At 39.5% G+C, this 22,867-nt stretch overlaps 1 protein-coding gene across 3 annotated transcripts in view; it reads right to left on the bottom strand.

The window, feature by feature from the left end:
- The window catches only part of LOC126092949 (medium-chain acyl-CoA ligase ACSF2, mitochondrial-like), a 268,024-nt gene that overhangs the window by 8,194 nt on the left and 236,963 nt on the right, over window positions 1-22,867 (bottom strand). For all 3 annotated transcript variants that reach the window (XM_049908679.1, XM_049908680.1, XM_049908681.1), the window contains exons 8-10: window positions 20,463-20,631; window positions 20,272-20,379; window positions 2,440-2,588 (exon numbers count right to left, since the gene is read on the bottom strand). In XM_049908679.1, the coding sequence (XP_049764636.1) occupies window positions 2,440-2,588; window positions 20,272-20,379; window positions 20,463-20,631 (426 nt within the window). The remainder of the gene's footprint in view (window positions 1-2,439; window positions 2,589-20,271; window positions 20,380-20,462; window positions 20,632-22,867) is intronic.

The following is a 22,867-nucleotide window of genomic DNA, read 5'->3' as shown; positions in this document are numbered from 1 at the left end:
GTTCTGGCATCTCTTATTCCTTCTTCGTACTTCCTGCTATAGGATCTGAAAACTTCCTCTATGAATGCCAAGAATAGTTTAGCTGGTGTGGACTCCACCTTGCATATTTCCTCCTTAATTCTGTATTAACTGAAATCTTTGGTACCATTTAACTAAATCACTACTAAACCATAGAACTCAAGCTACACTACAGATCAATATTTCTCCACATTAAGATCTGATAGTTTTGTTGGCTTTGCTAACTATCAACCAAGTTGTCACCTTTCAGTCTGACTTACTTTGAGCTATGCTACAGGCTAAAGATCAGTTTGTCACAATGACCTACATTCCAAAAACTTACAAACAAAAAACTTTCCTTAGGATAATCTGAAAACCAACTGAATCAAAAAACGTTTACAGAACAACATAATAGGTTATGATCATGATACCAGAACAAAAGTAACAAAGAAGCAAACAGTACAATTTCATTTCCATTGTTATTAAACTGAGTGATCATTAAGGTAGTGTCACTAGGACTGGCCACTGCCGACATGAGTACCTCAAAGAACAACTACTTTCATGTACTCATGTCAACAGATACCAGTCCTAGTGACACTATCTAAATGATCACTCAGTTTAGTCAAGGAAAAGCCAATTTTATACTGGTATCTTAATCATGACCTGTTATATATGGCTCCGTACATGCTTCATGACTGAAGTTTTCAGTTTATTCTATACAAGGCTGAACTGCATATTCATCTACAGTGCAGCTTTTGTTCATGTGAAGATGGTCACTACAACCAAAACTAGCACCATTAAAGAATAAACTGTGCTGCTGGTGGCAAGTATGTAATTCTTCAAATTCCCGACAGTTATATTGAGCCACTTCTTTAAACTAATAGGTACAATAGACATTATTGCTAGTGTACAGTTCCCTTCCTGTTTGCATCTGCATGACATCACATACAACAACATGATGATGTCATGGAAAGTAGTGAATATCTGGTATTGCTAGGTTCAGGAGACCTGAATCTCTCACTGCCTTTACAAATTGTAAGGGAAGCTATAGCAATATATTCTTCAGTATACTAACAAAGGTTGAGTTAATACTAATTCTCGTTTTGTTTGAAAAGGATTTGGGCAAACCTAGACAAAAACTTTCTCAACGTCTTGAACCCAGATAAAGTGATAATTCACACACATTATGCCAGTCTGTAATTTTGTTTGTAGCTTGCAAGTAGTTCACTGGGACCAACTCCTTCCTTTACCAGATTAAAAGTTAATATTTTTTCTATGTAGCTAGTATAACTTCAGTATGTCTCTTGCATAATATGTACAGCAGACGTTCTCTTAATTATTGTTTGTGTTTCTGATTCATCTCTTTAACTATGCAAAAATTTAAAGCAATATTAAACATTTATATTTTTTGTTGTTATTTCGCCACCTGGAATCTTACATGCTCAAATGTGGTGTCTAACCAACATAGGTGTATGTTTTGTTTTATTAATATCATTATTTTAAGCTGTTTCTTTTCTATTTTTGTTGCATAATCTTAAATCCTAACGAACACATTTCTGCATAATTTAATTTATTATAAATGAAGGTACTCTCAATGACGTCTAATCCTTGGGTCATATATAATTCAATTGAAATTTGGATTGTGGGAAGTCTGATCAGATATTTCTTGTCTGGGATGGTACCTTCCATTCCATTAAAGGACAGTGGATGCTGAGAATGGCATCTGACAATCCAAACACGAAGTCAAACAAAATGCACTGTGTTAAGCACTTCAAAATTTTTGAGTGATAGCACATCAGGTGTGGTAGTACCATGGTGAGAATCTAGCATATAATGATTGGTTAACCTCTGTAGGCTGCAGAAGGAGTGGATCAAGCACATATGGATTAAAAGAGAGGTGCTGCTGCCTCCAGATATTAGTGCACCAGTAAGCCTGGTAACTCATTTTGTTGACAAAATATCATGCACGTATTTCTGCCACAATGCTCTGCGCAATTGGCTAAGGACTCTTAGGTGATAATATTCACCAGGTTCTGCCAAGATGAATTACATTATTTTACTATCAGTTTCAGTGACAGGTTCTGTGTGAGAATGAGCATTATTGATTGAAACTACTAAGAAAAAAATATAATTCATCTTAACAGCTGTAAGTAACATTTTATTACTAGGTAACCTTAGTATAAAACTTCTATTTCTCAGTTTATGTTCATCACCTATTAACATGGAATGCAGAGCTGACAAAGATTTCAAGTCAAGGAAATAAGTGATAAAACACTTTTAGCTACATGTCCAGAACAATATCCAGCTTTATTACCCAAGAGAATTTGCTGGATGTTTTTGCAATATAAAGAAGAGCAGCGACTCTGCTATTGGTATACTTTCATTAACATATTTGAAATAAATCTAAACAGTGGTGTAATATAGCATGTGATTTGTACATACCCTGTTCTGAGCCATCGATCTTCTCTGATTGTTTCTTCTGTGTGTTTTTTGTCACCCCAGTAACCTAACATATTGCAGTAGCCACGCACCCAGAGTTCGCCAGTGGTACCAAGTGGTACCATCTTTCCAGTTTCATCGACTACTTTTACCTGAAGTGAGCACATAATTTTCATTTCATGGAAAGTACAAAATTTTTGAGCAAAATTTAACAAGAAAATATGATGGAGCAACTACAATACCCTTCAAAAGAAATCAATTACAACAGAAGTAGCTGTAAGACAGATTTGCAGTTTGAAGAGTGCTGAAATGGAAAGTCTTGCGTTGAATACAAATAATGGAAGGAGTAAAGGTAGCTACTCACCATATAGTTGAGACATTGGGTATTGACAGGCAAACAAACAAGATGAAAATTGTCCCTACACAGTAGCCCGACCTGTGCTACGATGATGTGGCCAGTTGAGAAAATGTAATGAAGGGCGAGTATGTGCATATTTTTTCTGTTAACCATATATAAGGACATTGACCAAAAGCTTAGCTACAATTTCAGTCTCTTAAGTCCCAGTCAATACCCAATGTTTGAATTACATACTGTGTGCACACGTGCACAAAACCGGGTGAACAATTTTGCACTTGGTCTCTGCCACAGTATTTATTCAGGTGGACAGCTGGTTGTTGGTCATGCCACCATAAAATACTGTGTGGAAGTTACAGCAGAGATGACATGACTTGCTTTCACTATTAGTTGTGCCTCATATAGTTCAGTATAGAACAAATGCAAGGCAGAAGAGGATAAAATAGGATATGTCTGATGGGACAGAAATAAGATGTGTATGGTAGTCTTACTCATTGGTTCTCCCCCCCCCCCCCCCCCCCCCCCACACACACACACACACACACACATGTATGATCCATGTGGCGAAGTGTTTGAAGCATATGTGGCATAATGGCATAACGACAGATTAGAGTACTAGAGCATTTCATAGAAAGGGTGGGAAAGGGTTGATAAGAGGTTGAAGCTCTGACTGATACAGTTAAGTTGTTCCAGTCCAGAGTGAATGTAGGTACTGGGAATGATCAAAGGATTAGGTGTGTGTTTGGATATGGCACAGAAGATTTATTTGCGGATTAGGTTTGGAGGGTAACAGCTCTGTAAAGCACTTAGCAAGACAGAATATTGGGCAAGGGAATGACCATCACTGCAGATGAGTCATCCAAGGTAGGCAGACTACATGGAAATCACTTTAGTGTGGAAGCAGTGACCGCTATCAAAATGGAAGTTCTGTTGATGATTAGTGGGTGTGATAAGACCAGAGGTTTTTATAATGATATAGGAGATGTACATGTCAACATCCAGGAAGTGATAAGCTGGGCTGAGGAAGACCAGGTGAAGCAGATGGGAGAGAGACTGGCTTTGCCCACTGCACAGATTATAAAGATATCAATGAATCTGATTCAATTAAGAGATTTTTGATCTTGGATTACTAGGAAGGTTCCCTTCAGATTGCTCAAACAGGTTGGCACAGATGTGTGTGCGCCATATTGATTCCCACGGATGTGCCAATGTATTTGTTTGTACATATTACTCACGAGGATTGAGGTGGTGGATTTGGAGGACACGGGAGAGGTAGAATTTGACAGTGGCAGGGCCACGAGCAAGGAGGCCATTCTATGTAGGGAGATTGTGACATAATAAGGAGGAATTTCCCCATCTGTTGAGTTTCTATGCTTCCTAAATTACTATTTTTATCTTTTAACTCATCAAAAATAATTATACACATCATGTATAAGCAGCAGATACACAGGTTTATCAAAGTACTATTTACACCATAATTCATATAATTTTATTGTTCTTCTTATAACAGATGATCTGTTATCTTTAGCTTTACAAATTATTTTTGACTGAAAGTTCTAAATAACTGAAGTTACAATAATGAAGTCAAATGGGAAAACATTTTGTGGTAATTGGCACAATCTATGAACTATTGATACAATTCATTCAGAAGCATTCATTCATATAACTCTCTCTGAGAATATTTTGATTTGATGGGAATCAATTAACTTTAAAGATATTTGTAATTAAAGTTCAGAGAAAGCTATACCAGTGTTGTCTTCCATGCCACACACTATTTGTTAGATTCCCAGGATAAACTTTATACTTTTTGTAGACTGAATGTTGCTGGACCAAACAACATCCTTCACTCAGCAGTTTAGCCACAAATTAAAAAATTGATAAAACTAATATAAAACATTACAAATTTAAATATGACTGCCATACTTTAAGTTGGAGTATCCCCAATGCAGATGCATAAAATAGTTTCATGAACTTTTCTGGTTTACTAACCTCCAATATATTTCATAAAACAAGTCAATGTTAATGCTTTTAATCCAGCCTAAGTAGCAAAATTTAACCTAGTTGTTTTTCAAATGATAATGAAGCTTCAGAAATAACAATTTGTTCTTATGCTAGTCTTTACACAGTCAAACCCCATATAAAATCTCAGTCAGTACTTGAGTGTGAACATGTTGAGTCTGCCACTAGAATTAACTCTGGCAACATCTATGTGATGGAGAGTCAGGGGCTAGCACTCTCACAATTAATATCTTCAAGTCAATATCATCAAAAATCAGTACACACAAAATCTTCATTAAAACCTGCCATTCAAATGTCTACAATTAACAACTTTGCAGTTACATGCACTTTCTTCGGTAGGCAACATTTGTACCAGTTGTGTAACTGTTTCAACATTATCAAAGACAGTGGACTTGCATTACATTTGTGGAAACTGGATGTATCAATAAATTGTGTGCACCATGAATATTGTAGTTACATTATTATGTCAACCTTTATCTGCTGAAGTGCACTGCAATTATACCGCAATGACCACATTATTGTGTAGATTTGTGGATTTATTTACATAAGATTCGTCACTGTTCTGACGAGGAGGACAGTAAATAAAGAAGATAATCAAATTTATTTAAAGTGGTTTGATGTATCCTATGAGATACTGAGGGCAGAATATGACACTGCTGATAAGCAACTTTCCATGAGGATTGAGTGGCTTTGCCAGGTTACAGTTTGGTATCTTTGGTGGCTAGAAAGTGTGAAGACAGTACTCGTGACTTCGGAGAGTAGAAAACCACAGTTGATAAGCTGTGCTCGAAACACTCTTAGCACAGCAGCTGTATGGGTTGGCATTATGAACTATACTGAGGTCCACGAGGGCTGCAGCTGCCAATCCACATGCATGTAGCGATCGGTCAATGGCTCATTAAATATCGGAGCACTGAGCTATAGCGGCCAGTTCTCTTCAGTGCATCGAGATGTGTACAGTCCCCAGTCACCACCGAGCCTATGAGCTGCAGTGCTCATCCACTGTCTCCGAGACTTGGGCTCCGTAGCACAACAGGAAGCTGGATGTCAAAAGGCAGAATGACTCGGTGCGTCGTATGCCAACTCTGGACTCTACATAGGCATCACACAGAGGCACAGTGACAGTACTTCAATACTTTAGAGGACTTGTAATAGTTTCAAACATCTAATTGCACTGGACATTTCACAAGAAGCATCATCATTTAAGTTTATTATTTCTTCATATTTAATAAAGATCATTTTATTACTAATTGCTGGGAATTTTTTAGATTGAAGATAACCTGCACTGTCCTCCTGCACTCCCAAAGAAATGGTTTGGTCAAAAATTTCCGTTTGACACACCATTTTCTCTGCAGCGACGTGAATTATTTTTGTCTCGGTCACAACAGATGACACAGCTCGTGGCTGCTCTTCAAACACTGCTGCTTAGTCACGAGGGACAAAGCAATAAAATCTCCGCACCACCTTTTCGTAGTTATGATGAGAAGGTAGAAGACTGGAAAAACTACCTTCAGCAACTACAGCAGCACTTTGCAGCCTACATCAAAGATGAGGATCGTCTATCATTTATTTTCTCAGCTGGGTTGGCAAGGAGACCTACAGTCTCCTTGTCAAACATTTTGCCAAGTCTGATCCAGACAAACACATTTATGAGCACATCTCTGATAGGTTACTATGCCAGCAAAACTCATGTTCCTGTGGCTCGATTCAAATTGTTTTGAGGTACCAAACAACCACAGCAAACCTAAAAGGAATGGCTTACCAAGCTATGTTTTCTCACTAGAAATTGCAAATTTCTCTGTTCACGTGGAAATTCATTTGCTGATGAAATGCCCTCTCACGCAATTACTCAGAATGTTCCCAATGAAAGGATCCATTCTAAAATAGTGCAGCACAGGAATTCAACCTGTCAGATGATGTGCAGATTCTCTAATTATGTGCAGCCATTTCCCATAACTGCTGCTGTTGACAAAGTGCTGCAGCAAACAGCTGCCAGCATGCAGCAAGCCCTGCTCTTGCAGCCCAGTATGGGCACGGCATTCTCTTAAACAAGAGAGACGTGCTTGAACATACACAAACAATCACCAAGTGCATCTGCCAGAAATAAATTAAAAATCATGCCCACAATGCTTTGTCTGCCACGACATGAATTTTGTCTTCATAAAGATGCTGTATGTTCTTCCTGTAACAAAACCTGGTCATGTACAGCAAGTCTGTTCTCACAAGTTATGTTCACAAAAGCCTTCAGCACAGACAGCAAGAACAACATGTGGATATAAATGTTATTAACCCATCAAAATGTCAAGTCCACACAGATGTCTTAAGTCAACTCCAGCATCTGCTACTGCTAATAAAGCAAACCCTGTCCAGAGCCAACCAAAAGTAACTGGATGTCAAATTGTTCATTTCGCTGAAGATTGTTCAGCATGATGTGCAATTTCAACTGGATACAGGTGCACCTCTTAACTTACTGAATCAAAATACTTACACTGGCAGCCAGCCATTGCTTCCATCAAATACACATGCGACACCTTATGATTGTGCTAAACTTGACATTTTAGGAACATGTGTCTTAAATGCTATTTTTATAAGAACACCACAAAATTGGTGCCATTTACTGTCCTTCCAGCAGCTCTGAGTCAGAACATTTTTGGTTTGGATGCTTTTGATCTCTTTGGATTGACAATATATATCAATGTTCTGCACCTGGCTTCTCTTACATCTTTTACTGATTTTAATGCATTGTGTGATGAATTTCAAATTTTATTTGATGGTTCTCTAGGGTGCAGCAAAGATTATGCTGCACATATTATTCTTCACCCAGACGCCCATCCAAAGTTTTGTAGGGTTCACCCAGTCCCTCGTTCACTTCACTTCAAATTTGCAACAGAGCTATGTCGCTTGCAAAGCAATGGCATTTTGCAGACTATTATGCAAGTCAAGTCGGTGTCACATCTCGTAATAACTAAACCTAATGGAGACATTAGAGTTTGTGTGGATTTCAAACCTACAGTAATCGCCCAGACCACAGGTGACATTCTTCCCCTGCCTCACCCTGAACATATCGTTAATAAACTTCAATCTGGCACATATTTATCGTAAACTGATCAAAAGGATGTCTGCCTCCAGATACCATTGGATGAAGAAACCCTACAGTTTGTGGTGATCAACACTCACATTGGCCTGTTCTGTTTTCAATGTTTACCATTTGGCAGCTCTTCCGCTCCTGATTATTTCCAAAGGACTTAGAACAACTATTGCATAATGTTCCATGTCATGCCACCTATCTGGATGATAACATCAGATAGTAACATTGCCTGAGAATCATTTGAACAACCTCATAAATATTTAAGACCTTCAACATCACAGCACATCAGCAATCGTTGGTTAATATTTTAAAAAACTAAAAATCTGCCTCGATTGCAAAAAAAGCACCTAGTGTTAAGTGTTAACCCAGGTTTCGGTGTAGATAACTACACCTTCTTCAGAACAATAAAATCCACAAGTGCCTGGTGTTCTTTTAATCATTCACAAAGGTCTTCTTAAGCACTTGTGGATTTTATTGTTGTTCTGAAGAAGGTTTAGTTATCTACGCCCAAACCTGGGTTAACACTTAACACTAGGTGCTTTTTTCACAATCGAGGAGGGTTTTTAGTTTTTTAACCTCATAAATGTTGTTACTGTATTAGCTTTAGCTAGTCTTAAATGTAATCATGACAAGTGTGTATTTTTTGTTAACAAGTTGGAATATTCGGGCCATATGACTGATCAATTAGGCATTCACTCAGCTTAAAACCATTTGGACACTATTTGCCGCCTATCACCGCTAAAGATTGTGTCATAACTACAGTCTGTTTTGGGGAAGTTATCTTATTACATTAAATTCATCCAAAATGCGGCTTAAATCACTGCTCTGTTTCACTGCCTTCAGCAGAAGTATGTGCTTTTTCAATGGACAAGGGAATTTCGATATACTTTTCAAAAACCTAAGGATGAACTTCTCAGTGACCCCTGCCTCATGCCTTTTGATCCAGTGAAGACACTTATCATAGCAATGGACACATCTGATGTTGGCTTAGTGGCAGTGCTGTCACACAAGGTCGGCCCCTTGGAATGACCCATTGGATTCACATGCCAGTTGCTTACTGAGACCCAACATAAGGACAGCTAGATAGAGGCGGCGGCTCTGGCCATCATCTTTGGTGTGTGTAAATTTCACTGGTACCTCTATGGAAGATGGTTTACTTTAATCACTGACTACAAGCCATTCACTTCTTTGTTTCATCTGTCCAAGGATATACTGGATCAAACAGCTCAGAAACTTCAATTTTGGGCATTGATACTGTCCAATTACAATTATGATATTGTGTATAGGTCCACCATTAAGAACGCAAATGCAGATACACTTTCATGTCTGCCAGTGAGTGAAGATCCAGGTATCAATTCATCAGAAGATTCTTTATGTCAGCTGGATCATCCTGAACTTGAGAAACTGAAATCCTTCCTCATCGATGCACAGATCATTGCTTCAGCCAAAGTACGCAATCCACAACTGAAATGGCTTTCTCAATTCATTCAACACAGATGGTTCAGATGGTTGACTAACAGACTGGGGATCACTGGTGCTGCCATTTGCCCTTGCTATCCACAACGTGAGGCATTGTCTATACAGCAAGGTGTTATTCTGGTTCACTCACCAAATGACCATACTCTGGTCCTAGTTCCTCGTGAGGGTCAAGCTTCTGTTTTACACCAGCTCCGCATGGGACACTGGGGTCTGGTCAAGACCAAACAGCTCGTTTGTTGACATTCTACTTTGTTTGGACTATTTTTAAAACGATTGAATGCATCACTGTGCAATGTCAAGCACGTTCTGAGAATTCTGCAGTGCCTTGGCAACAGAATTTCAGTTGGACTCATCCTACTGTATTCATATTCACTTTTGCAGCCCATTCTGGAATACAAGATGGCTGATTTCAGTGGAAGCACACAGAAGATTTGCCATTTGTGCCCCTATGCACTCTTACATCATCAGTGACCCATGTCTGTGCACGGGAGGCTATTTTTTGTTTAGAGGGATTACCAAAAGTGAGTGTTTCTGACAATGGAACTCAATTTGTTTCTGCATAATTTTGCCAGTTTTGTTGCCTCAATGGCATCAAGCATTTGACTACTGCAACTTTCTCACCCTAAAGCAATGGGGAAGCCTAACACTTTGTAAGAACATTTAAGATGCAGATGACGAAGCTCCGCCGAGAACATTCCAGAGAGAATGCTCTTCTCTTATTCTTCACTTCTTATCAATCTCTGCCTCCTAATGGCAAATCTCCAGCAGAGCTACGTGGTCATCCCCACGGTACTATTTTGAGCTTATCGCATCTCCGAACAGTGCCGTCTCCTCAGCACTTTTGCACAAAGGTCACACGGTCTGACACCGTATACTTCTGCGTATATAATCCGCAACATACCTAGGAGCCGCGCACTGTGGTTCTCATTCATGGGTGAGCACATTATGACGTCGCGCCATCTTCCGATCATATCTGTTGCTGGCACCAGAATCAATTGAGAGCCCACCCTTGTGATGATTATGGTGATTGTGTCACGAGATTTCATTCCACAGATTCTGGCTGGCTGTCACCCCGGGCTTCAGTTGGCCTTTGCATCTCACGGCCTCCATCCGACTTAATGGAGTCTCCTCTGGCCAGCCCCACCTCCAGGCTGCAGCCACCTCTGCACGCCTTCAAGCAGCCTTTGCCACCAGTGCCACCTTCCCTGCTGCCAACCCACACAAATGTGAACCTGCCATCACCGGACAACCCTGCCCCCTCGGACCTGAATGCACCAACATCATCCCTGTTGTGACTACCTTCCAGAAACACCAGGGATGCCTCGTGTCCTGGCACCCCTGAAGATCTGCCCCAGGTGTGCACCCTGCTGACAGTTTCCTGGCAGATGTTCCTCGCAGGTGCGAGACAAATGTCAGGGTGTGGGCTAGGGGGAGCTATCTGTCACAGTTCTGCCACCAGTTTTCTAATCTATGGCAGTGCTCCTCCCCCGCCACCGTTCAACAGTTTCTCCATGACCGTGCATCAATTTGGAGAGGGAGGGGGATGGTGTGGTACTCACGACTTCAGATAGTACCACACTACAGCCAATAAGCTGCACTCAAAACACTCTTAGCACAGCAGTTGTAAGGGTTGGAAGTAAGAACTTACTGCAGTCTGCAAGGGGCCACAGTTGCCAACTCATGTGCGTCACATGTGTGTATAGCGATTGATCAATGCCTCAAATACTGGAGCACTGAGCTACAGTTGACAGTTTTCTTCAGTGCTCCGAGTTGTGTACGGTCTCCAGTTACTGCTGAGTCTACAAGGTGCAATGTTTATCTACCATCTCCGAGGCTTGGGGCCCGTAGTGCAACAGGAAGCTGGAAGTCAAGGGGTGGAATGACTGACTGAGCATTATGGGACAGATAGATAGATAGATAGAGAGAGAGAGAGAGAGAGAGAGAGAGAGAGAGAGAGAGAGAGAGAGAGAATCATCATCATCATCATCGAACAAAAAGAAATTTTGCAGATAGGCAACTATTAATGAAACAAAGCAATGTGTCTTCCCTTCTATCAGTGTGTTGTTGCGGAGTGGAGTGCTTCCATACAATGTTAATCTTTCCTCTTGGTTCTTGCTTCTCCTGCCAATAACAACACTCTCCTACACATCCGCTTTAGTGTTTTCAGAATGACACAGCGCTATAAAATGTCACCTGTAACAAGCTTGAGTTTGTAACTTGCAGGAGCAATGTTGAAAGGTAGTCAATTCCACAGTAATCCACAAGGACACTTCATTGGAAGCACGGTAAGCACTATAAGTGATTTACTATGACACTGCGATCAATGCCAATCTCAAATACCAGAAACACTTAGCATCCTTGGTGGCATTGCCTATCCCTTTGACAGTCAGAGTTCGTCCACGGCGTCACAGTAACTTAGGTCTCACCACCCTCACCTCATTGCATGCCTCATGCCGCGCCAGCGAGACTCCTGCCGGCCAATAGCCACATCCCTGTCGGCATCGGACATGAACCCAATGCCAGTCAGAGGTGAAGTCTTTAGTTGCAAGACGCACCAGTGCTGACATGGTACATTAGGCACTGTAGGTCAGCTCTGGCCTCTATGTAGGAATCACTCAGAGGCACAGTGACAGGACTTTGATATTTTAGAGGTCTTGCAATAATTTACAACATCTAATTGTGCTGGACATTTTACAAGAAGCAGCATCATTTAAGCTGAATAAATATTCATATTTACTAATTATTAATTTAGTGCTAATTGTTGGGAATCTTTCTGATTGAAAATAACCTATGCCGCCATCCTGCATTCCCAACAGGAAGGTTCCCTCCAGAAGGCTCAAACAGGATGGAATAGGTGTGTGTGTGTGTGGGGGGGGGGGGGGGGGGGGGGGTTTGAAAAAGGCCTCATTGGCTGAATGCTAGCTTTCTGACAGTCTTTTTGTTGTGCCTATCCGTGACCAAGCATTTCTGCTATATGGCAAGTAGCAACTATCCTTTTCAAAACACTGTTATATTCCATTCTGGATTTTCTATTGTTTAAAGGTCAGGTACAATTTTTCACTAACTGTAGTTTGAGTCACAATCAGTGCTTCACCACAATCTAACATCATCAGTTTTCGATCTGATTGTTGTGCAACACCAAATCAAAATGGTTACTTTCTCCACACTAATTACTGCATTTCTTGAAACTGCGGCAAATTTGACATTAGTCAATATTTAGTCTGTCCTGTGCTAGAATCGCTCAGTTACAGATATTATTCAGTGAAAGGTAATTCTACAGAATATCCTAAACAGTTTTTAAATGGATATCATCTAGCTAAAATAGTGTGTGTATAATTTCAAATGATGCTTTTTATATCTGTATATTTTTGATAGAAAGTTCTTATTATTATTGGTGTTTTGCCCTTAAAGAGCGCATTTGGACTAAACTACATGGCCAGTTCCTTTTGCTGCCTTCCTTGCTGCCCAAACTTCCCTCATTCGCTCGCTGTGTTTCTGTTTACGGTCCTCTGTCCATGCTTCTTGTCGGCTTCGTGTCTTCGGCTTCATCTTGATTGCCTTTTTGGTTGCCCATATTTCTTTCATCTTCTGGCTGTGATCTTGCTTTCGTTCTTCGGTCCATTTTATGCCTGTTCGTTTGTCGCATTGTATCTCATGTAGTTTACTTTTCTTAATGATGTTTCTGAACTTTATTCTGTCGTTTATTGTGTCTGCTGTTATGTTGAGCTGGTTCAGGTCGTTTTCTACCTCTGCCACCCATTTGTTGTTTCTAGTGGTTACCCAGTCAAAGATCTGTTTGGTCAGCCTGTGTGATGGCATTCTGTATAGTTGTCCATAGAATTGTAGTCTGCGTTTTCTAATCTTTTCTGTGATTGTCTCCGTATGTTTGTACAGTTCCTCTGTAGGTTTCTTGATCCATATTCCATTGTTGTTAGTTGCGCCAAATATTTTCCTAAGTATTTTCCTTTCTACTTTTTCTAATTGTCCGATACGTGTATGCCCTCGGATTAGTGTGGTCTCTGCTGCATATAGTGCCTCGGGGAGCACCACCGTGTCGTAATGGCGTAATTTGGCTTTTTGTGAGATAGACTTCTTGTTGTAATGATTCCACACTACTTTGTATGCCTTGTCTAGTTTAGTCTTTCTTTCTTCATTTGAGTCTCTGTTATGTCCACTCATTTGTAGTGTTTCACCGAGGTATTTGAAGTTTGCTGTTTTGTAAATCGTGCCATACTTTGCGTTCAGAGATGAGAGTTTCTTTGTGCTCATAAACTGTGTCTTTTCGTAAGAGATCTGTAGTCCAGTTTTGGAAGCGATTTCGTGCAGTTTTTCAATAGCGTCTTTTGTTTCCTTTATACCTTTCGTGACAATCGCCAAATCATCTGCAAAAGCCAGGCATTTAATCTGTAGGTTTCCTAAGGTTATCCCCTGTTGTGATGTTTCCCATTCTTTTATGACCTTATCTAACACCAGATTGAAAAGGAGAGGTGAGAGGCCATCGCCTTGTCGGACACCTGTGCGAATTTCGAAGGGCTCTGATAGTTCCCCACAGAACTTTACTTTGGAGGTCGTGTTGGTTAAAGTTTGCTCTATGATAGCTCGTGTTTTGTTGTCTACTTTGTATTCTGCTAGAATTTTGAAGAGAGTTTTCCGGTCGATAGAGTCGTACGCCTTTTTGAAGTCAACAAAGGTAATGATCAGGTTCTGTTTGTGTTGTAAAATCATTTTCAGGTTCCAAATTTGTTCCGCACAAGACCGCCCTTTACGGAAGTCTGCTTGGTATTCCCCAATCAAGTGGTCGGTTTTTGCATTCTAGTCTGTTCAGTAAAGCTTTAGAGAGGATCTTGTATGTGACCGGTAGTAGGGATATTCCTCTGTAGTTGTTCGGGTTAGTCTTGTCACCTTTTTTGTGTAGTGGGTGTATCAGGGCAGTTTTCCAGTCGTCAGGAATTTTCACGGTTTTCCAGATGTCTTCCAAGATCCTGTGGATGTCTTTGGTGAGTTCTGGGTCTTGTAACTTCCAGATTTCCGCGATGATGCCATCTTCTCCTGGTGCTCTACGATTCTTGAGTGACTTTATTATTTCTTTAACTTCTTCTAGAGTTGGAGGTTCACTATCTGGATTGTAAATGCTCGTTTCTGTCATCATTTCTTCCATGGGGGGGTTCGTGTTGAGCAGTTTTTCAAAATACTTTGCCAGAATGTCACAATTGTTTTTGGTATTGGTTTCTAGGGTTCCATCCGGTCTTCTGAAGCACAAGTTGGGTGGTTGATATCCAGTCATATTTTCTCTGAACGTTCTGTAGAAGTTTCTTGTATTGTTCTTCATGAAGTCCGATTCGATCTCTGTCAGTCACCGTTTGTCATACTGTCGTTTTTCACTGCGAATGATTTTGCTTGATTGCTTCTGTGTTTTCAAGAAGTTCATCCAATTCTCTTGGGATTTATGGCAACTAAATTTTTTCCATGCACTGATTCGTTGGTCAATAGCTTGGTCACATGTGTGGTTCCACCAACGGTGTTTCCGTGTTCGTGGTGCTTGTGCTAGTTTCATGGCCTCTCGGATTCTTCGTGAAAGTTGTGTCCAGTCTGTCGTTTTCTCCATTTTAATTTTGTGTAATATTTGTGTCTGGTTTAAAGTAACGTATTCTGGATCTGGTCTAACAATTTTGTTCTTCTGGAGCTTTTTCTTGGGCAAAAGACGAATCCTGATCTGTAGTAGGTGGTGGTCTGAGTCGAAGTAGCCTTTACGGGTGTCTATGTTCAAAATTTCTTTTTGTGAGTCTTTCTGCACTATTACGTGGTCGATTTGTAGTTCTTGCTTTCCGCTGGGGAATTTCCATGTGGTAAGTTTTCGTGTTGGTTTCTTGAATTTTGTTGACATAATGGCGAGGTCGTGGCTTTTGCAAAAGTCTATCAGATGTTTTCCGTTTTTGTTGGTGTCCTTGTGTGGAGTATGTTTTCCTGTGATATGTCTGTATATCTTTTCTTTTCCGAGTTTGGCGTTGAAGTCTCCCAGTATTATTTTGACTATGTGCAGGAATTTTTCTGATAGTTTCTTCCATTGTCGTCCAGAAGTCATCAATTTCGTCCGGGTTTTTCCTGTTGTAGTCATTAGTTGGTGCATGTGCGTTGATTATTGTGTAGGATTTATTGGCTGATTTCACTGTGATGGTGCTTATTCTTTCGTTAGGTGACGAAAAGTCGATTATGCTGTCCGTGATGGACCTGTGTACTGCAAATCCTGTGCCAAAAAGCCTTAGGTTTTTCAGTTGCCTCGATGGTTTTCCTTTGTATATTCTGAAATTCTCCGTGTTGAAATGGTCTTCGTCTGTGAATCGTGTTTCTTGCAGTGCACATATTTTGATTTGAAATTTTTCGAGAGTGTCTGTCAGTTGTTTCATCTTTCCTGTCTTCATCAGTGTGTTCACGTTGAGTGTGCCGATGTAGTGTTTGCGTTTGGTCTTGAGGGAGTTTGAGAAGCTCCGATTCTTCTCATGATGTCCGTGAGAAGTTCTTATATTAGAAAGTTTTCTTTTTCTTTTCTTTTTACAACAACAATTTGTAAATGTTGCCTGTTTAGGTTAAACTATATACAATGCTCATACAACTTGTTTAATAGCACTGCAGAAACAAATGGTAAGTTCCATCATAGTTACTAATTATAAAAAATAGCTGTAATAATTTCTCTGATAAATTACATGTCTCAACAATGCGAGCCCTGAAATGAAACAAAAAATTAATAACCTCTGCAAAATAATAATAATAATAATAATAATAATAATAATAGTTATAAACAGATTAATTTTGTTAAAAACAATGGGAAGTCCATGATGGACTAACAAAATATTATAAAAAGGATACTCTTCTTCTCACCTCAGAGGACAAGCGGAGGGACAGGAGGGCCTGTTGGATTTTTGGAATGGGGTCACTGCGGCAGGGTTTGTAGGTGGTCCTCTGCCATGTAATTCCTATGGTTCACAACCATAGTGGTGGAACCAATGTCAGCAGATAGGACTGTAAGGTTAGAATCCTTATTTTGCTGGGGGATTGCAGTTCTTTCTGTGGGGTGTATCGTTGGATTCCATGTTGAAGAAACTGAGGAATAATGGTGAAGCAAGGTTTGAGGTTAAGAAATTCTGTAATTTTAACTGGGAAGGAGGGGGAGGGGTGTGGCAGGTTGGGGGCAGTCGGGGTGGCCCATGGTTGGATAGAATGAACTGAACCAGGCAGGGTTCAATATTGGTTTTGTGTAGAGTCTGATTGGTAGGGTCAGTGAAAAAAATATTTCCATACAGAGAGTGCGAGGAGGAGAGAAGGTCTTTTACCAAGTCCAACATGACTGACTTTGGTAATGAGGCAACAGGTAAGACCTCTGGAGATGATTGCTACTTCTGTGGGACTAAGGTGTCTGCTACAAGAGAAAAGGTTCACAGCAGTGTTTTGGGTCTTTTTAGGTTCTGGATTGTGTGTGGTGATGGGGAGTTTGTCATTAAGGCACGATTAGCCAGCTTTGAGGGGATGCAAGGAAGGTTGAGAGGTTCTTGTTGAAGTGGTGGATAGTGGCTGTCTAAGGTGGGAGGAGATGGTGAACAAGCTGTAGATGTTTTTGAGGTGGTGGTGTGCTCACTGCTCTAATTCTTGGATGGAAAGTATTTTAATGTGTGAGATGGGATGCAGGAATTTGGAAATGCAGAGCAGGAGAAATTTACAGGTATTGCAAGGAGATTTGGGCTGGATTTATTAACAATAAAATCAGGCTTTTTGCAGATGATGCAGTTATCTGTAAAGAAGTACTGTCAGAGAGGCTGCACAAATATTCAGTCAGAACTTCATAAGATTTCAATGTGTTGTAGAGATTGGCAATTTGCTCTAAATCTTCAGAAATGTAAAATTTTACACAAAAAAAAAATAAAAAAAATGCAGTATCCTATGACTATAATATCAATGAGCCCTGTTGGAATTGGCCAACTCATACAAATACCTGGGTGTAACACTTCGTAGGGATATTAAACTGAATCATCACATAGAGTCAATTGTGTGTAAAGCAGGTGGTAGACTTCAGTATTGGTAGAATACTGAGAAAAAGAGATTGCTTGCAAAAAAAAAAAAAAAAAAAAAAAAAAAAAAAAAAAAAAAAAAAAAAAAAAAAAAAAAAACACTCATTTGACCCATCCTAGAATATTGTTGAGGTGTGTAGGGCCCATACCAGATAGGACGAACAGGGGATATTGAACATATACAGAGAAGTGCAGCATGAATGGTCACAGGTTTGTTTAATCCATGGGAGAGTATCACAGAGATACTGAAGGAACTGAACTGGAGGATTGTTGAAGACAGATGTAAACCACCCCGAAAAAATCAGTTAAGAAATTCAAGAATTGGCCTTAAATGATTAGTCTAGGGATATACTACAACCCCTCACATAGGAGTCATGAGGATAAGATTAGAATTATTACTGCACGCACAGAGCCATTCAAACAATCATTGTTCCCATGCTCCATAAGTGAATGGAACAGGACAGACTAAATATTGACTTCTGTTGGATTACGTTAGAGAGAATTATGGAGTGACAGAATTCGAACAGGCAGAGGTCCTTGTGAAAGGAGGAGCTGCAGCCAGAGATGGGCCACTCGATGTGGTTTCCATGGGCAAGGTAACAATGCAGGAACAGTATGCGGGACTAGGTTCTGGTTAGGCATAGAGAAACTTTTCTGTATTGGTGTAGATGGAAGGAGCTAGGATCCATATTGGAGAATAAAAACATGCACAAATATGTAGGAAAAATGCAAAATATGGAACAGATAAAGTAAGTGGAGGGAGTGGGGCTGTACTGAAAAGTAATTATGTTCTGTTTGTGGGGTGCTCAACCGCATGGTCATCAGTGCCCGTACAAAGTCCCAAGTTTTACACAGTCCAATTTCTTTTTTACACAATCCAATCTAGCCACTATCACAAATGATGATGAAATGATGAGGACAACGCAAACACCCAGTCCCTGGGCAGAGGAAGTGATAATGAACTAAAACTGTATTTAAGTTCCAACTCTCATATATATATATATATATATATATATATATATACATATACATATATACATATATACATATATATATATATATACATATACATATACATATACACACACACACACACACACACACACACACACACACACACACACACACACACACATATATATATATATATATATTTATTTATTTAAAAAGAAAGATGATGAGACTTACCAAACAAAAGCGCTGGCAGGTCGATAGACACACAGACAAACACAAACATACACACAAAATCTAGCTTTTGTAAAAAAAATCTAGCATTTGTAAAAATGTCTGCTTGTGTCTGTGTATATGAGGATGGATATGTGTGTGTGTGCGAGTGTATACCTGTCCTTTTTTCCCTCCTTTTTTCCCCCTAAGGTGAGTCTTTCCGCTCCCGGGATTGGAATGACTCCTTACCCTCTCCCTTAAAACCCAAATCCTTTTGTCTTTCCCTCTCCTTCCCTCTTTCCTGACGAGGCAACCATTGGTTGCGAAAGCTAGATTTTGTGTGTATGTTTGTGTTTGTCTGTGTGTCTATCGACCTGCCAGCGCTTTTGTTTGGCAAGTCTCATCATCTTTCTTTTTAAATATATTTTTCCCACGTGGAACGTTTCCCTCTATTATATATATATATATATATATATATATATATATAAAAAGAAAGATGATGAGACTTACCCAACAAAAGCGCTGGCAGGTCGATAGACACACAAATAAACACAAACATACACACAAAACTCTAGCTTTCGCAACCAATGGTTGCCTCGTCAGGAAAGAGGGAAGGAGAAGGAAAGACAAAAGGATTGGGTTTTAAGGGAGAGGGTAAGGAGTCATTCCAATCCCGGGAGCGGAAAGACTTACCTTAGGGGGAAAAAGGACAGGTTTACACTCGCACACACACACATATCCATCCACACATATATATATATATATATATATATATATATATATATATATATATATATATATATATATATATATATATATATATATATATATATATATATATATAAAAACAAAGATGATGTGACTTACCAAATGAAAGTGCTGGCAGGTCGACAGACACACAAACGAACACAAACATACACACAAAATTCAAGCTTTCGCAACAAACTGTTGCCTCATCAGGAAAGAGGGAAGGAGAGGGAAAGACGAAAGGATGTGGGTTTTAAGGGAGAGGGTAAGGAGTCATTCCAGTCCCGGGAGCGGAAAGACTTACCTTATGGGGAAAAAAGGACGGGTATACACTCGCACACATTTAAATATGTCTGCTTGTGTCTGTATATGTGTGGATGGATATGTGTGTGTGTGCGAGTGTATACCCGTCCTTTTTTCCCCATAAGGTAAGTCTTTCCGCTCCCGGGACTGGAATGACTCCTTACCCTCTCCCTTAAAACCCACATCCTTTCGTCTTTCCCTCTCCTTCCCTCTTTCCTGATGAGGCAACAGTTTGTTGCAAAAGCTTGAATTTTGTGTGTATGTTTGTGTTCGTTTGTGTCTGTCGACCTGCCAGCACTTTCATTTGGTAAGTCACATCATCTTTGTTTTTAGGTATATTTTTCCTTCATGGATTGTTTCCTTCTATTATAACCATATATATATATATATATATATATATATATATATATATATATATATATATATATATATATATATATATATAGTGGGCTGCATTTCAGTGAGTGAATGTGTGTGAAGGGAGAGGAACAGCAGTTTTGTTACTTTTTAGTGCAGTGCATATTTTCCCACTGTGATGAATATCAAACATAACAACACATCTGCAGTTTAACACCATTGCACTTTAAACAGATAAAACAACTTTATGTACAACTATTTACCTCAACATGGTCAATGACTCTGCCAACAGTAGTGTATGTTTTTTCTGGTGGATCATTTTCCTCAGGAATGAATGACAAGGGAGCAGTTTCAGTCATACCATAGAAAGTCTGCAAATAGGACATCAAAGTTATAACACCCAGCAACTTTACTAGTTCGTGAAAACTTAAGTGACTTATTTATTGTTCCTTACTGTAACTCTCTCAAGTCCAAATGTTCTGGTTAACTTTTCATACAGGTCTGGTGAAGATATTGCACCACCACTTGCCAAAATTTCTAATGAGTTTATTTTCAATCCAGAACTTTCGACAAAATTTAACAGATCTATATTCATAGTAGGGGTACCATACACAATAGAGCATCTGCAACAAGAAATAAAAGCTGTGACTAAAGTAAACTGTTTTGGCTCGTCATCTCCTTTTCATCACAAAAAAAAAAAAACAATAAGATTACAATAATTTACTACAATTTTTTACCGAGTTAATGTAGGGATGACACAGCTTGACATACATTTCAGACAAGAACAGCTACAAGTGTAGAAGATAGTCCTTTTCTGGAAAGGTCATCATAATTCCACAGTATTGTCACATAATAGCCTGAGTCATTAAGTCTGAATTTGGCCAAAACTTGAGTGCTGCTGAAATGAATGGGATGACTAAGGATTGCTACAGTAATAAATTTCTTCCATTTTTCAGGAAAGAACATTAAAAAAAAAACATTAAGACTCAGTGATGTGGTATGTTAAACCATCTACAAAACTGACCCAGGCCTAAACAGATAATGCATTTACAAAGTATGAAATAAATTTAAACAGCTGTCTATGACCAGAAAACCTCATGTCAAAGAATGATAGATATTATGTCAGGAAAAGTCATTGCAAATCCATATTCCAGCTACTTTGAGAGCTTTGTATATTAGATTACTATTTAATCATACTTAGAAAAAACTGTGATTGCAGGTTTTAGTGTTCACTGCTTGTAAAAAAAATCTTAGCTGCTAATTGACATTTTCTTCATGCACATACCACTGCTTAAAGGCTTCTCTTTTCACTGACTAGTGATCTGTTCTTATACAAATACTTAACAAAATAATAGTTTAGGATGAAAATGGAAGCAAGCATTTTGACTGTGTAACTTCCTTATATACTATTTAATAACATGACATGTCATACTTGAGAAGTCCTGAGACGACTTAGTCCAATTAAGTATGGTTTATCTTCCTACACACTGGTTTCACTTTGTACACTTCTCATTTCTTAATTGTCTTTGTCCACAAAATCATTAAGTGTTGCATTTCATTCTCCCCCCCCCCCCCCTCTCTCTCTCTCTCTCTCTCTCTCTCTCTCTCTCTCTCTCTCTCTCTCTCTCTCTCTCTCTCTGTGTGTGTGTGTGTGTGTGTGTGTGTGTGTGTGTGTGTGGTCCTTTTTCTCTATTATTTTCCACTAACTTCTCTATTTTTTTTTCACTAAATTATTGAAATGAGTTTAGTCACTTTACAGACTGAGCAGTCTGGTGTACCTACTGAGAAATTAGAGATTAAAAATTAGCCTTTTCAATAACAGCACAAGCTTTTGCAGCATGAACAAAGTTAAGGTACAAATTTCTTTAGAGACTGGTTGGGCTGCTGAATGTACCAATACGTATTATTATTTCTGGTATGGTAAATGACAAGTATTATTGTCTACTTAAGAACCTGGTGCACTTCCCCAAGTTTACTAAAGCTATTTCAGTGGCAGAATCTGTACACACTGTCAACAAGATTTCAGCTGATTTTTTCATCATAGCTGTCAAACATGTTCAGGCAATCAACACAAAGAGCACTGTTTATCCCCTCTTGTACACTGATTCTCAGTGACTGATGATTTTCATCTGTAGAATTTCTTTTAGTTACCATTTGAGCTGTGAATTCTGTTGAAATTGTATCCATCCTTGTTTCAAGTCACATTCAATTTACAGTTTGATATAACTATTTAGCGAGTCTGTGTTAGTTTCGGTGCTTTTTCTACATAGATGTTTTGATCACAGGACACAGTCCACCAGAGATGATATTTTGTGGCTGTGTCTCATCTTAGTTCAGGTATAGTTGTAGCATTTGGTTCAGAAGACTCAACTAGTCTCGTGACAGTTGTGACCCTGGCATGATTAGCCAGTGTGAATAAACCTGCAATACCAGAGGACTTATGCTCAGCTTCTCAAAAAGTCAAAATTTTCCACACTGGTAGATGTACCCGCCACAGGAAGATTCACAGTTTGAATAACCCATTTTGACCACACACTCCTACATTATTGTTTACTAATAGTTGAGGCAATTTCTCAGCACTCTAGTAACCACAGACTCCACAGAATTTGCTCTAGTGTTGCAGTAGTCCAGGACATAACAACCACAGCACCTGAAACAGAGTCATAGGAGAAGCTCAAAGGAGAGCTGATAAGTAGAGTATCTGCCTCACAAGAAGAGCACTTATGTACTTATACAGGAAGACATCGGGGACAGAAACACGTTGCAGTATCTCCAACATCTACTCACCAGCGCCAACACAGGCACGGTACCAGATACACTGCTGCACACACTGGAGCAGCCAACTGCCAGCTCAAGTAA

Source organism: Schistocerca cancellata, chromosome 7 (assembly GCF_023864275.1).
Source record: "Schistocerca cancellata isolate TAMUIC-IGC-003103 chromosome 7, iqSchCanc2.1, whole genome shotgun sequence".
Taxonomy (NCBI): domain Eukaryota; kingdom Metazoa; phylum Arthropoda; class Insecta; order Orthoptera; family Acrididae; genus Schistocerca; species Schistocerca cancellata.
This window is presented reverse-complemented; position numbering and strand designations above follow the sequence as displayed.